The 14308-nt window shown below is 39.9% G+C and overlaps 2 protein-coding genes across 11 annotated transcripts in view; both read left to right on the top strand.

Annotated features, from left to right (window-relative positions):
• The window catches only part of LOC111630051 (MAP kinase-activating death domain protein-like), a 35601-nt gene extending 27461 nt beyond the window's left edge, over positions 1 to 8140 (top strand). For 3 of the 6 annotated variants that reach the window (XM_023374057.1, XM_023374055.1, XM_023374054.1), the window contains exons 25-28: positions 19 to 125; positions 4179 to 4251; positions 4548 to 4594; positions 6077 to 8140. In XM_023374057.1, coding sequence (XP_023229825.1) covers positions 19 to 125; positions 4179 to 4251; positions 4548 to 4594; positions 6077 to 6214 — 365 coding nt within the window. In that variant the 3' untranslated portion in view covers positions 6215 to 8140. Of the gene's footprint in view, positions 1 to 18; positions 126 to 4178; positions 4252 to 4547; positions 4595 to 5893 lie in introns of all 6 variants that reach the window. The other 3 variants (XM_023374056.1, XM_023374058.1, XM_023374059.1) reach the window with 3 other exon arrangements.
• On the top strand, positions 4602 to 13593 carry LOC111630056 (zinc transporter 1-like). 5 transcript variants are annotated; one of them, XM_023374066.1, is made up of 9 exons: positions 4602 to 4840; positions 10679 to 10733; positions 11824 to 11985; positions 12045 to 12279; positions 12355 to 12456; positions 12529 to 12702; positions 12771 to 12853; positions 13041 to 13223; positions 13290 to 13593. In XM_023374066.1, the coding sequence occupies exons 3-9, from the start codon at positions 11824 to 11826 to the stop codon at positions 13518 to 13520; spliced, it is 1170 nt and encodes a 389-aa protein (XP_023229834.1). In that variant the 5' UTR covers positions 4602 to 4840; positions 10679 to 10733; the 3' UTR covers positions 13521 to 13593. The 5 variants fall into 5 exon arrangements, with proteins under 5 accessions (XP_023229834.1, XP_023229837.1, XP_023229835.1 ...); XM_023374069.1 differs by having other exon boundaries at positions 10679 to 11209; XM_023374067.1 differs by having other exon boundaries at positions 4602 to 5065.
• Positions 13594 to 14308: the final 715 nt, after the last annotated feature.

Genomic DNA, 14308 nt, shown 5'->3' with positions numbered 1-14308 from the left:
GTATGAACTTTGTTATAGGGAAGGAGCTGGGAGGAGTGTTCCCAGTTCAGGACATGAGAACGGGGGAAGGGGGGCTACTACAGGTGTGCATGAAGGGTGTCGGCCTACTGTTTGCCAACAGCAAGGTGAGCACAGCTTGTCTCTCAAAACAAACTATATATTTTTTGTTTTATATAAATATATATATTCTACTTTCTTACACCATCATATATTTGTACTTTTTTTAATTTTTTTTTTTAATTCTGCAATATATATTAGCAGAGAGAAATTTTAGAGCTGCAGATCAGAAAGAGAAAGAAAAAAATAAAACATTAAAAGTGTTTTCTGGTAACGGTCAAAAAGCAAGTTATTTTCTTTTTTTCGGCAAAATCCAAGTGTCTGTCTGAATTGCAGTTTTCCAGTTAAAGCAGAGTAATTGAGGAGCCATTTTCTGCCAGAAGACACTTTGTTCCCAATGTTTTAATGTCTTTTTTATTCTTCCTTATATTGAAATATAATTATTTCTAGGTGTATAAGTAATAAATCAGTTTTAATTTCATTTTTTTTTTCTTTTGATGATGGTTTTTTTTTTGTGTGTTTGTCTGTCTGTGTGTAAATGTACTAAATATAGTAATAGCATTACATTTCAGCTGGCCACGAAGACTTTTCATTTATTTATTTATTTTTAATTAAAGTAAAGATAAAAAACAGTTTTTATTTGCAAGATTTCATCAAAAGCTATGTTTTTTCCTTTTTTTTTTTTTTTTTTTTTTAAAGGAATTTCCTTTATTTTTATAAATAGACATAGTTTTATATATATATACATGTGTGTATAATGTGTAAGTAGATAAGTTTTGAATCTTTAAAGAATTAAATTGCTTTTTTTTTAAATTTAAAAAAACATATATTATTATTATTATTATGATTATTGTTACTATTATTATTATTATTATTATTGTTATTTTTCTCCTTTTCTTCTTGACTCTGTTACTTATATAAAAGCACCTCTCTGTTGTCTGTGGTTTGTGGTGAGCCTCTTTTTTTTCTGTTGTGGCATTTATTTTTATTTTTTATTCTAATTTTTCACAGCAAGGACCTTCTCAAAAATCTCCTCTGGCTTGCTTTGTCCATTTCGTGTCACACAAAAGTGACAATATATATTATTATTATTATTATTATTATTCTTTTATTTTTCCATACAATTTTTTTCAGAGCCAGCTGCTCTTTACAGAAACCTCCTTTTTTTTTTAAGCAGCTGAATTTATATATATGTATATATATACATTGCCTTTGTGCTGGTGTAGTTATTTTTTTTGTCACGCTGCCTTTTTGGAATGTTATTATTATTATTCTTATGATTTTTTCCTTCCGAGTGGAGCTTAACTGTTAGCATTCATATAAAACTTTTTGGAATGTACTACTACTCTTCTTATGCATGCACTTCCAAACCTTGTTACTCTAAATGATAAAACTACGCGGTGTGTAATTAATTCTAAATATATTAATGTAAATATATATATATATATGTAATACGTCTCACAGTTTTTGAGCCGGTAGCAAGCGAAGGGACTTTTGAGATGGTCCAAAAGATATTATAATTTTTTTGAAATTTATGACAAAATACATGATCATACTGATCTGCAGCACAATCTCTAAAAGGATTTCCTTCCTTTTTTAATGCCAATTCGGTGCCTGACACGAACCATCCTCCAAAGGACTTTGAGGTACATAGGCCCTTCATTTCCTTTTGTTGCTGTGTCTAGAGTGGAAGTTGCAATTTGTTTTTCTTTTTTTTTTTTTTTGTGAAAAACGATAAAGAATTAAAGAAAATGTGACTCTAGACATAAATTATTCGTGCATCGTACTATAAACGGCGTGATTGTGGTTATATATATATATGATTATTATATTATTATTTTCTTGTTATTTTTTTTTTTTTAGTCAGTAAATGTGTTGGGGGCTCGAGATGTTGCACACGATCAATTAGAGGGTCATTGCTAGTTAAGCATGGTATTATGTTGCTTTAGTTTTGTAGTCGATTCTGATTGTTATTGACCATCTCCAAAGTTTCTTCCTGGCACTTGTACGATCCCGATTTAGTAATAGAAATGCACCTATTCCTCTCTTGTGTTTGCTCCTTTCCTGCTTTCGTACCTACCACTTGCACGAATGCATAGCCTTTACGTAACTATACAAATACGTGCATGACCCGTTATTGTAGTGTTTTAGTAGCGGAATTTGTGTGTTTTTTTCCAATTATTATTTCTCCACCCCCTTGTGACAGCAGTATAAAACACGAGAGAGCGGTTCGTGTGTTGCGTACACGTCCCCTTAGTGGTATTGATAGAAAAAACCGGTGGTAACTCATGGTAAAAAAAAAAAGAAATCAAATGCTTGAGGCTATTGCTTCTTGTTTATTTTGGCTTTAATGTTTTTAAATGTATTATTATCTCTGTATATATATGTGTGTGTGGTTAATTTAAAAGGTGGTAAAAACACAGCAACACTGAGGGAGATGAAGTCGAAACGGGGGGGGGTTCGATTTCTCTGTTGAATTTTGAAGGATAATCATGTGTTCATTTGTGGGTTCTGGAGCACAGCATGTTCACCTCGCTGTATAACAGATTGACTGAATAATAATTATAATTAAACATTATCATTATTACTATTATTTTTTTAATGTTAAGATTCATAAACTAACCTTAATAAAATCGGTGCATTTTATATATTAATTCTTATTAAAAATCTAATTTTAAATAAGTAAATAATTCTAATAAATTCTTTCTAATTTTGTGGGCTTGTAGTGTGTTTATTTATACAAATAAATCCTTATTTATTATTATTATTATTATAATAAGGACGTGTTTGTAAGGGTGAGTCGTTTTACTAAAAAATGTGCTTAAAATACACCGTAATTCCCTAATTCCCCGCAAGTTTATCGATTTTTAATTAAAAATTATCGGGAATTTAAAGTAAAAAAGTGACTAAAACATTGCCTCTAAATAGAATTTAAAAAGAAGAAACTCGAGTTCCGGTTAATAGTTTATGATTGCGGTAAACGGGGGATTGTAATAAATACCTTAATTCGAGAGAGCATTGTTAAGTAACGTGTATTAACTGTGTAAGGCCCGCCCTCCCCCCGTAGAAAGTCCTGGATCCCGGGAGGAAGGACTTTCTACGGGGAAACCGGCCCCCTATTTAGGTGTTACGGACGGAAAGAAAAGCAGAGTTAAGTAATATAAGTAAACAAACAGTTTCCGTAGTGTCTCGAAGGTATATTATGTGTCTACGGCCGAATCGGTGACAATTTCCACGCGAAGAAGACTGGGAAAATCCAAGTGGCAGGCCCGTCCACGAGGGGGGTCGGTTTTTTCCACTCGGTAATACGGAAGTTGGTTCGTTCGCGTGTCATCCCATGTTCGGAGATTGGCCTGCTGCGACAGGCAGTTTCCTCCCATTCCGGTCTCGGACCATCCACTTCGTTTCTTCTATCGCTCCTCCAACTTCCGGCATTCTTTACAGTCCGAAATTTCGCCATTACATTTATAGGTATTCCCGCAGCAAATCTCTTACGCCAAACGAACCGGATTTAATTCTCGGATCGAATAGAAAGGCAGAGACTACTTTCTAGGTTCCGTTACAGGCTTAAGTAAAGCGGAATGTAATCGGTGCCTAGTCCACCCCCTCCCCCACCGCGTGGACCACGTTAACAATGCTCTGGACGAATCGGAGATGCTGTTTTATCTGCTGTCTCAAAACGTCTTCGTATCTCTGTTCCGTGATTGTTTCCGTGATTGTTTTTTTTACCTCACCCCCATACGAGGGAACTGCCTGCGAGAGTGTGAGCCTGTGTTATATGGAATATATATATACACATATATATATATATACTGCATAATCGATGGGGCATGCCCGTGCACACGACAGTCTCCCGCACACTGCATGAGTTGATGATCTTGATACGAACGGCTATGCATGAGAAAGTGGTCATTTATTATTATTATTATTATAGTGAACGAAAATATATACTCAAAATTGTGAGACGATCATTTTAATGTGTATAATTAAATATTTCATTTGTTCGTAATAATTGCTTCTTTTTAAGTGTAAGCTACCCGCCGTCATTAAAAAAAAAAACAATTTCTTTTATTAAAAATTCTGTATAATGGGACAGACTATATTCAACAGTTTGATTACAGTTCTTTGTCAGACTGGCGAACATAAAGAAGTGCTTCACGCAGAAGGGAAGGATGTTTGTGTTGGAGGAGTTCAGTAAGTGAAGCTCTATTATTACTTGTATTATTATTATTATTTCTACGATTCGTTCTGTAATTTAAAAATAATCTTCGAATCGGGGGAGGCGGAAATTCGACTCCCAGTTATTTGCGTAAAGCTACGTGTCTGGTCGAAGTCCCGTACGTGGGGGGAAAATAAGAGAGGGGAGGAAAGAGGAAACTAGCGTTAACTCGATCTTCCTCCCGTTATAAACGTCGGGTCGAACGTGCCGCCGATCTCCACCCTCCCCCCCACGCGCGACTTCTGACCCCCGTCCTTTTGTCTCTTTTCAGATCCCAAAACGAGGCAGGTGATTCAACGGAAGTACAAATCTCAGATGGTGAGTGCCTTTCCTCCGATTTCGCCTTCCCTTCTTTAGCCTTACCGAAGCGCTCGAAACTCGATGCGGTCGATGCCGGAAACCGGTCGAATTACTTCGACTGTCGCCTCCCCTTTCAACCCCTCCCCGCCGCCGATAATGGCTCGAACCCCCGCCCCATCCTCATCCTGTTTTTCGCCCCGTCCGAGCGCGGATTCTTCTCCTCTTTAGTAAATATGTCAACCGCGTGACGACACGGCGACGGTCGTAAGTACTGTATTATTATTATTATTATTGTTGTTTTAAAAATCGACAATAGAGGGTCGTCACACGCGCGCTTCGACGCTACGTTCCGACCCGTTTAGGTAATATCGGGTTAGTATGTCGGCGCGTAAGAAGTGACAATATGTTAGAGCTCGAGGTCGCATCCGTGGTCGTACTTTATAATACGGTTTATCGTCGTTAACATTGGCTCCTCGGTGGCATCTCGGAGTAAGTTTCTTTTATATATGTATAAGTGTATAAAGACGGCCGCGTAAGGCCTTTATCCGTAATCTTTAGGTGGACAAAGGTGGGAAATGGGGGTTTTTTACGGGTTCCGCGTGTAAAGTCCCTCAAGAAAGAAGAAGGTCCTCGAGCGCGGTGGCTTCGAAGGGCGGAAATTTTCCATCTCTAATCGATGCGGGAAGAAGACGGAAATTAACGGAGCATAAGTGTTTATCTGCGTTTTTCGGTCCGGATGGCGCGGGGAATTCGGTAACCGATTAACCGGCACGAACGGTTCCCAAAAACCGTTCCGCACCAGCGAAGAATACGAACGATTGTATTAGATAAACGGCTCCTTCCCCGTCGTGGAAAACGGCGGGGAAGGAGCTGTTTTTATTAATATATAAATGGGGCGAGGTGTTTTCCCCTTCGGATCCGTTAGCCCAAACCGATTTCGGAGGGAGGAAAACGTAGCGGAGAGCCGTCGAGTCGTTTCCCGGAACTATTTATCCAAGTTTTAAGCTCGCCCGGTGTATTTTGTAGCGGAACGGGACGGAGGCGCCCCCTGTTATTATTTTTTTGCAGCGGGAAAAGCGCGCGAGTATTTGTCCGGTTCGTCGGTCGATGGGGATTTTTTTCTGGAAAGTAACTGGGATTTAGGGAGATGATGGCGGCGGGGAGACGAACTCCGGCTTAGTAGCGGGTTCGTATCTGGGAATCCGCGCTGTAGGAACGACCGCATCGTTTTTCGAGTGCCTGTCTTCCCTTTTGTTTCCGCTTTGCACATGGTGTGTCCCAACCTTTTACCTGTCTTTTGCTTGCCTTCCCGCACAGGCCGGACTCCTCTTTCTGGCCGTCCACCGCGTCATAGCGGTGGAAGTGGCCCACCGATCCCGAACGTCCGATTCCTGCTCCCTCACCCGTCGACCCCGCCGTAGCTAGCACTGGTCGTTGTGTGTGTGTTGTGTGTCTGTGACGTGGCCGTCAGCTCTAACAGGCGCCTTGTGTCTCCCGCAGGCTGACCAGATTTGCTATGCAGTCCTCTGCGTCTTCTCCTACGTGGCGGCCGGATCGGAACGGCGGAAGCGGCGCGAGGCGGCGGCGGCGGCGCCCGAGGAACCCCACCGGTACGGAGGAAGACGGCACAAAAAGTGACCTTAGAGCGTCGGTGACGCCGGTACTCGACTTTTCGCCCATCTTCCCGGTCCGCCGGCGCGCCGCGCCCCGGCCGTTCCCCCGCCGCCGGAGGACTCGGAGGACCGCGGCCGGAACCGCCTCCGTCTTCCGCTTCCGGGGCGGAGGGAGGAGGGCTCCGGAGGGCGGGGCGGAGGGGGTTCCGCCCCGCGGGAGGAGCCCACCGGCCGAAGAATTTCCGTCGATATTTTCGTAGAAGTGGAAGAAGAAGAAGACGAGGAGGAGGAGGAAGGAGAAGAAGAAGAAGCGGTTGCGCGCACGCGTCGACGGCAATAGCGTCCGCGGGCGGTGGTCGCCCCGTGCCTTCATCAACGTCCGGACGGCGAACGGGACCAAGCGCCGGCACTTCCTCGACCACCGCGCGGACGGGCGGCGGACCGGAAGACGGAAGACGCCTATGCAAAGAAGGAAGAGTCCGCCGCCCGTCGGACGGACGGGCAATAACCCCGTGCGAACGATTGTATGGAAATTCGTCTGGACGAATAAAGTCTACTTCGTTTAAGTCTGGCCGCTTTCATTAATTAAAACATCTGGCCACGAGTTGCGTAACTTTTCCGGCTTTTATGAGATTTTAAAAATAACAGTTGTATTGTTAAAGGTCGAGGTGGCGCGTCGTATCGCCGGTAAGGTCGAAATATTTCGTAACAGATGGCGCCACGCGCAATTTTAAAGAGTTGGCCGGGAAAGTTACGCAACTCGTTACTGGATTTAACTCGTGTCTATTACAACAACCCTTTGTTTTAAATCGGTGTTTCTGTAGATTTATCGGCGATTACGCGAGAAGTCACGTAAACTAATTAACTGCAGTGTTATAGGAATTGGATATTGTTTCAAACCTGGTATTCGCTAACGAGGTAGACTGGCAAAACGATACTTCTCTGTCTTCTATCATGAAAATTTCGCTGGATAACGTGGTTAAAAATAGGTTCTTATATTGGCGTATTAATGAAGAAAGGGGATTAAGTGTTAAAAGTATTGAATACCGGAATGCTGAAAAGGCGTAGGGGCGCTCGGTTGTCGTCTAGATGCGCCCCCTATGCGTATTCTTTGTCTACCGTTATAATGGAATTCTGAAGGAAATAATTAACAATACGGCTTCTCACTGTACGGCAATAAAGTAATAGATTGGTGCGCCGCCATTTATAAGTTACGAGAAAGATTAAAAACCGTATTTTAATGAAAGTTTCCATTTATGACATCATACATCAAAGACGCGTTGGCACTTCGGTTTACACAATGTAAATCATATAATAGTTTTTATATGTTAAAATTTTCGATAAAACAATATGACTTGTTTTTCTTTGTTCTTCCCCTCTTAAAACTTATATACGACAGAAACTCGATTATCCGAAATGGTTTCGAAAAATAAAAGGTAGAATGTGTAGTGTTACACAGCAGAGTATAATAAACTCTCCACGTAACTGGGAATTACTACGTCATTTTCGATCGTAGCGCCGCGAAACTAGGTCGGGTATACGTGGCATTTCGTTACGTTTCGAGTACAGTAAATGCATTGCGGTATTTATAATTGGCGAACGTTTAAACGGTTTTACACACAAAAGCGAGTTTCTTTTTCTAATCTTAAAGAACCATGCAAGAAACTACTTTATTCCCTTCGAAACACTATTCATTCTCGATTTTATCAACTTCTATTCTATTGGTACTATGCGATTACACAGGTTTTACTGTACATAATCTACCATTTAAATGGGGGTGTTTACGCTCGTAGGACACAATAATAATAACTGAAAACATCGTAAAAAGTGCAAGAGGGAAGGTCGAATGAACCTTAATTTTATGGCTTTCCAGCCTTAATGTCTAACAAAAGTACAGTCGACCGCCCCTATAACACTGTTGATAATTCCGTTTTATATGAATTCCATGTTGTACGAGTCACTTAGTTTTTACAAATACGTGTGCCGGGCTGTGAACGGCTCACGTATTTGTAAAATCTAAGTGACTCGTACAACATGGAATTCATATAAAACGGAATTATCAACAGTGTTATAGTGTGGTCGACTGGTATAAACACCGGCTTAAAAATGTGTAATAATTTAACTGGCCTTCCTTATTAACAAAAAAGGGCAATAACAGTCTTGAAATTAAATACGGCGGCAATTTAAACAGCGTTTAGAAATTTTGAAAGGATTTTAAACAATGCCTGGAGGTTGCGGTTTAACAGAAGAATTAAGACAAGTAGCAGCTAGTGTGAATCGTTATACATCTGCTGTAAGGTATTGTTTTACAGCAAAAAGAACATTACTGAAATATTAAACGATCTGGTAGGTTTAAAAGCGTGACTGACAGACATAGACGCCAATTATTTAAATTAATAACAAACATGTCATCAAGAGTAGTTGCAGCTGCTCTACTAACCAAAGTATTGTACGGGACTGGAGGACCCTAAATAATAAACTGTAAACCTCCCTAAAAATTAGCTATTAACAATAGCACCAATTAGCTAGACTTTAATTAATGGGCAAAAGAAAAAAGAATCTCCCTAATATCAGTGGCGTCAAATAGTGTTTGCAGATGACCCGTAATGGCCGGCATGACGGAGGATTTACTAGATTACTTGTGTTAGGTAGGGAGTCATGTTCTTCAATAAGATTAGAACTAATGTACGTGGATAAAACCACCGATCAGTGGTATTCGCGCTACCAACTCACGTATCTAACACTTAACAAGGGACCGTGTATTAGGAGGATCGACTCTAATAAATTTTGGTGGTTTAAAGTTGAGGGGTTGGGTAGATATACAGGGGTGTCTGTTTGTTTTAGTTATGGCAACGCAACACAGGTGATCTGCCTAGGGGGATGCCTTCCGGGAAGACTTTTTAAGGGAAACTGGCCCCCTATTTAGGTATTACAGACGTGGAGAAAACCGGAAAACAACACGTGGCCAGCCCGTCCGAGCGAGGCGCGAACCCACGATCGAACTCTCAGTGTTCAGGGTACGAGGACCGCTTGGCCACTGGTGGGCCTATGGGGGTGTCACGTGTCGGACTTAAACGTGCATCTCGTTCCTGGAATTTTTAATTAGGTAACAAGTTCTATACACTAACACTTCATCTATTGTTTACGTAACAACTTTCTACTGCGGATTAATCGCGGATTACTTTACCGAATAGGGAATTCGCCCGTTATAATTACAACACACGTAAATGGGTGTAACTATATTACTCACGTGTTTTAAAAACAGGAATGCGATTTATAACCGGGAACAATGCTTCTTTTTAATGAATTTCGGTTTCTGTATAATGTTTTTAAAAAGTATTATTAAGCATTATTTTCACATAAACTAGTCATTATTCTTCAAATATAGTTACGGTTGGTTGCGAAAATTCTATTGATATAAACACTTGTTAACTGTTCTTAAATCTACAGTTGTGTATAGTGTTATACATCTTAAAATGTCGGGTGTATACAGTATTATATGTGTGTTAAAAGACTTGAATTACGGAGGTTACAAGCTTCGCTAATACACTAAAATCTGTAGTTTGAAATACATATGTACTGTACTTCTGTCTGCCAGCCTAACGTGTGTTACGTCACATTTTACCTTGAAGGGGGATAAACGTATGACAAATGGGTGAAATTTCTGATGTCACAGAAACACGTATTACAACATGGCGATGGGTCAAAAAAGACCCCACAAGATTTTTATACTTTTGGATTTAGGGAACATTGAAACCTATGGAAAACGTGGAGTTTTTTTTCCTACACATGTCTGAGGGGCACCCCTTTGAAGTTTAATAACTTCCTTACCTTTTATCGAAAATTTCTTAAATTTTGCATGCAGGTTTGCGTATTAGGGGAATCGATGCAGTTAAATTTTGGTAGTTAAAGCTTGAGGGGGTGGCGAGATACGGAGAGTCGCGTCGTATCTCGAGCGGGGTGGAACTTTTAAAGATCTTCTTACTGGTTAATATTTTAAACAGTTTTGTTGGGAAAATTACACAACTCGCTGCTGTATTTTTTGGGTTGATACATAAGGAAAGACCATTTTAATTCGTTAGGCACGTTAACATTAAATACAGAATATAATATTTTGATAAAAATTGTAATTTCGTAGTGGTAACTACTGAAGCGTGGAACCGTTTTGTCTTTGTCATCGTTACTGCTGTATTATATAAATATTAGATAATTGCGGGGTTGTAGAAGCTATATTGATGGTAGCGTGCACGAATATACGGTGTTTTTACGTTACATTCCACGTTGAAAATGGCGATGGGCTGCACGAAAGTCCTTAATTGTTAATTACTAAAACGTCACACAGCATTAACGTGTTGTATTTTTTCCTGTTACATCTTCCGCTAAACGCCATTTTAAACGTTTAAAAGGAGCGTAACGAGTGCGATTTTACGTTAGCGAAAGTAATTGGGTGTTACGTTATTAATTAATTAATGCAATTTTTAAATTTCAGTGGAGAAAATCTCGGATTAGACCAAATTAAAGCTTCCTAATTTATTCCCAGTGAGGTGAGTTTTAATTATTTCAAAATTATTTTAAAGCAGTGTTAGACTAGGGCCTGGCTTTTACAGGCCTCTAACTAGTACTGGAAGGCCGGCACTAGCTACGATTTTCAGCCTTCTACGGTTATATGGGCTTTATATTGTGTTGGGATGGTGGGACGTAACACGTGGACGATTTGCCGAGAGGTATGCCTTCCGGGAGGACTTTATATGGTAAACTGGCCCCTATTTAGGTATTACGCGCCTAGATAACTTCACCCGGTTTACACAGGTTTTGCTTTGTAAAAGATGTAAACTTAGCTTTTGAAGCATTAACAGCTCACACCGCCGTGTGTGTATGCATGCATTTACTGTATACAAGAAGTGTCGTCACAATCTAGGGTGAAGATCATCTTTTATTCAAGTGTTTTGAACGTCTTCGGGGCGAGACCTGCTTTTGTAACCCAGTTATAAGTACAAATGTAGTATACAGTGAAGTGAAAGTGAGTATTTAACTTTTATTTTCTGTTCAGGTAATCTTTTTACTGTATATAAATAGATTTTTCATTGATTTAACGAGTTTTAATCCTTAATTAAATGACCATTAAGCCCTTACACATTCAACAATAAGGATAACTTTTTATCCTTATTGCTGATTGCTTATTGTCGATAAGCAAGTGATATTTCTCTCCCATTAGAAACTACATTTAGGATTTTATGTCGTGTAAAAAAATTTAATTTATGGCGGAAACGTCTTTAATTTAAACTAATTGCGTGCTGGTCATGAGTTCGGGCCAGGCCAGAACTCAACCATCCCTTTGTGGCCTATCCTGATCGATAAATTGGGTGCATCACTCTATGTTCCGTGTCAACCACTCAAGACAAATACGATGGTGCCTTAACTTCTCGGCCTATTTTTATTTAGGACACTTAAGAAGTGCAACACTACCAGAGCTGCTGGACTTAGATTTGCTGCCGACCTAAACTGTGACATATAACGGGTCCATCCCCTCCGCCAAACAATGATATGCCCAATTTAGAGTCACAACGAGAGGCTCCAAGTGTGTTGGTTGAAACACAACTCATTCGGATTAATCGCTTTGAAATGCATTTATAGATGGAGGCGTGGCGGCTGTACTCGGTGTTGGTCCTTTCTGCCCTGTTTTTCGTAAGCGAATTAGTAGCCAGTCAATTATGCGAGAGTGTGATCTTGCTAATGGATTCCTATCACATGCTGTACAATTTTCTGTCGCTCGTTCTTCTGGTCGTGAGTCTCAGGGTAAGTCTTTCGAGTTTGGTTCCCGGTCAAGCAGGCTTTTAATCATTTAATCCTTGCAGGCTTCCAAAAAGAAAACCTCAAAGAATACTTTCGGTTGGGCCAGGTTGGAGATTCTGGGTATTTTGGTGAATCTGTTATTCTTTGCCGCTTTGTGTTTCGCCGTGATCATCGAAGGCATACAGGAATTGATACACCAGAAACATTCAATGGTCAATTCGCGTTATCCATATTTGGTACTGATTTTCGGTTCTCTCAGGTTTATTCTCAACATATTTGCTCTAGCGTTGATAAAAGGTATTAATTTTTCCTTTTATACACCATTTCCCTCTGCCTGGTGTTACTAATTTTTTAAATATTCGCTCTGTTTAGGCTACACCTGCCACCAGAACTCGCTCTTGAGGATCCGAAGCGAAGAGGTTCTGAACGGAAAGCAAGATGGTAACAATCACAAATTGATCTATACCAAACAAAGTACGTGTTTAAAATAAATATTTCCACGTATTTTCCATAGATAACATCTACATCTTCCATTTTCGTTTACAGATGATTGCGACAACATCTTGATGACCGATATCCTGCGCGACAATTCGGGATGCCTTTTGCTTCTTTGTTACGGACTTCTGGATTATTGTTTAAATCGACGGGTCCCACCATACGTCGACTTTGTTTTTAGTCTGTTAGCAATCTCCATCCTCTTCCTAACTTCGTATCAGTTCGGTAAATTACAAATTAATCTTCCATCATCGTAAACAGATCATCTCCATCATCAATTTCTTAAATTTCAGTTCAAGAATCGAGCCTGATCCTCTTGCAGACGATCCCTCAACACCTGAACATGGAAGCGCTAAAGAACCGTTTAATTAAAGAGGTATCCATTGATTATTATCATAATTATAAGATAAATTAATATTTTTAGATGGTAAAAACCATTCGACAACATTAAAGATTGCCATGAACCGGAGGAGGATCGCCATTTTTGACTGGTGTTTCCGTTTAGTAACTAAATTACGCGACTTAATTACGGTATGGCATAACGTTCCACGTTTTAATTCCAGTTCCCAGCCATTTTAAACATTCACGACATCCATATCTGGCAGCTAAACAGTTCTCAGACCATAGCGACAGTCCACGTGGTGTTGGCATCCATACCCGTTTATGTGAGAATAGCAAATCAATTAGGAAATTTTTTTAAGAAGGAGGGAATTAACATGGTTACGATACAGCCGGAATTTTGCGAGGTATTTTCCTTTCTTTGGCTTTAATTATTTCCATACACACCGGTTACAAGATGTGTATACCCGCAGGGATACAGTTCGTGGAAGAAGGTCGAGTGTATATTAAGATGTTCGCCTGTTTATAATTGCGGAACGCTAACGTGTTGCGGACACTTGTTAAGAAATAAAGTTAATTCCAATAAACAGTCTGCCCCGCCGATGACGCAGGTTTTCACCATAAACAATGTGGAAGAGTTATCCAAAGACAGTTACGACATCCCGAAATTAGACATATCGGATCTTCAGTCGGCAATTTTCTGATATTTGGTGTGTGTTATGTAATTTAAATTTTGTTCGAATGTTCGGAAATATTAAAAATTACGAGTATATTTTATTACAAATGTTTCCGCTTAGTTTTAATTTTTTCTCGCCTGGCCACTTGGAGTTTTCGGGTTTTCTTCATGTTACTATGTCTCGACTTTGCGCCAGATTCTGAAGTGCCTCTCCTGTTCTTCTCCTCACCTCTCGACATTTCGGAGATAAGAAAAGTCCAAAAAATGGTTGAGACATCTCCTTCTCTCCCTCTCTCCTGTCCCCTTTTCCTTCTCCCTTTCTCCTGTTCTCTCTCTTCCCCTCTCCTGTCCCCTTTTCTTTCTTCCTCTCTCCTGTTCTCTCTCTTCCCCTCTCCTCTCCTGTCTCCTTTTCCCCCTCTTCTCACTCTCCCTCTCTTTCTTCCGTCGTGAGCAGCATCTATCTTTTTAAAATTCTGGATACGCCTCAGCACTGATTATATAATCTATAACACACTATTATATTATAAAAATTTACCTATATAAAGGAATAAATATTTATTGTGAATCGTCACAATGCCGGGCTGCAATTTTGAATCATATTTTTAATTTATTTAATTTAAAATACATGCTGTCCATCTTCAAATGAGTAGTGTCTTGCCCCTATACACCATACTCTTCCTTTAGCAATCGGTATAGAACAAAGAGAATACACGAAGATATAACAGAAGAGAGAGCAGTCAACTATAGGGTGAGTGTAAAGGCATTATACAAAATAAAAATTTACTCAAAGAAATTGCCAAGAAATTAAAACGCCAG

Source organism: Centruroides sculpturatus, unplaced genomic scaffold, assembly GCF_000671375.1.
Source record: "Centruroides sculpturatus isolate CEXI.00-Female unplaced genomic scaffold, Cexi_2.0 scaffold605, whole genome shotgun sequence".
Classification (NCBI taxonomy): Eukaryota; Metazoa; Arthropoda; class Arachnida; order Scorpiones; family Buthidae; genus Centruroides; species Centruroides sculpturatus.
Note: the sequence above shows the minus strand (reverse complement) of the source record. Positions and strands in the feature narration are given on the sequence as shown.

Excerpts from the sequence above, each read along its gene's own strand:
- LOC111630056 (XM_023374066.1), top strand. The coding sequence starts at position 11,824 with ATGGAGGCGTGGCGGCTGTACTCGGTGTTGGTCCTTTCTGCCCTGTTT. Across the intron at positions 11,986-12,044 it reads TTCTGGTCGTGAGTCTCAGG|GCTTCCAAAAAGAAAACCTC; the intron begins GTAAGTCTTTCG and ends TAATCCTTGCAG. Across the intron at positions 12,457-12,528 it reads ATTGATCTATACCAAACAAA|ATGATTGCGACAACATCTTG; the intron begins GTACGTGTTTAA and ends TTTCGTTTACAG.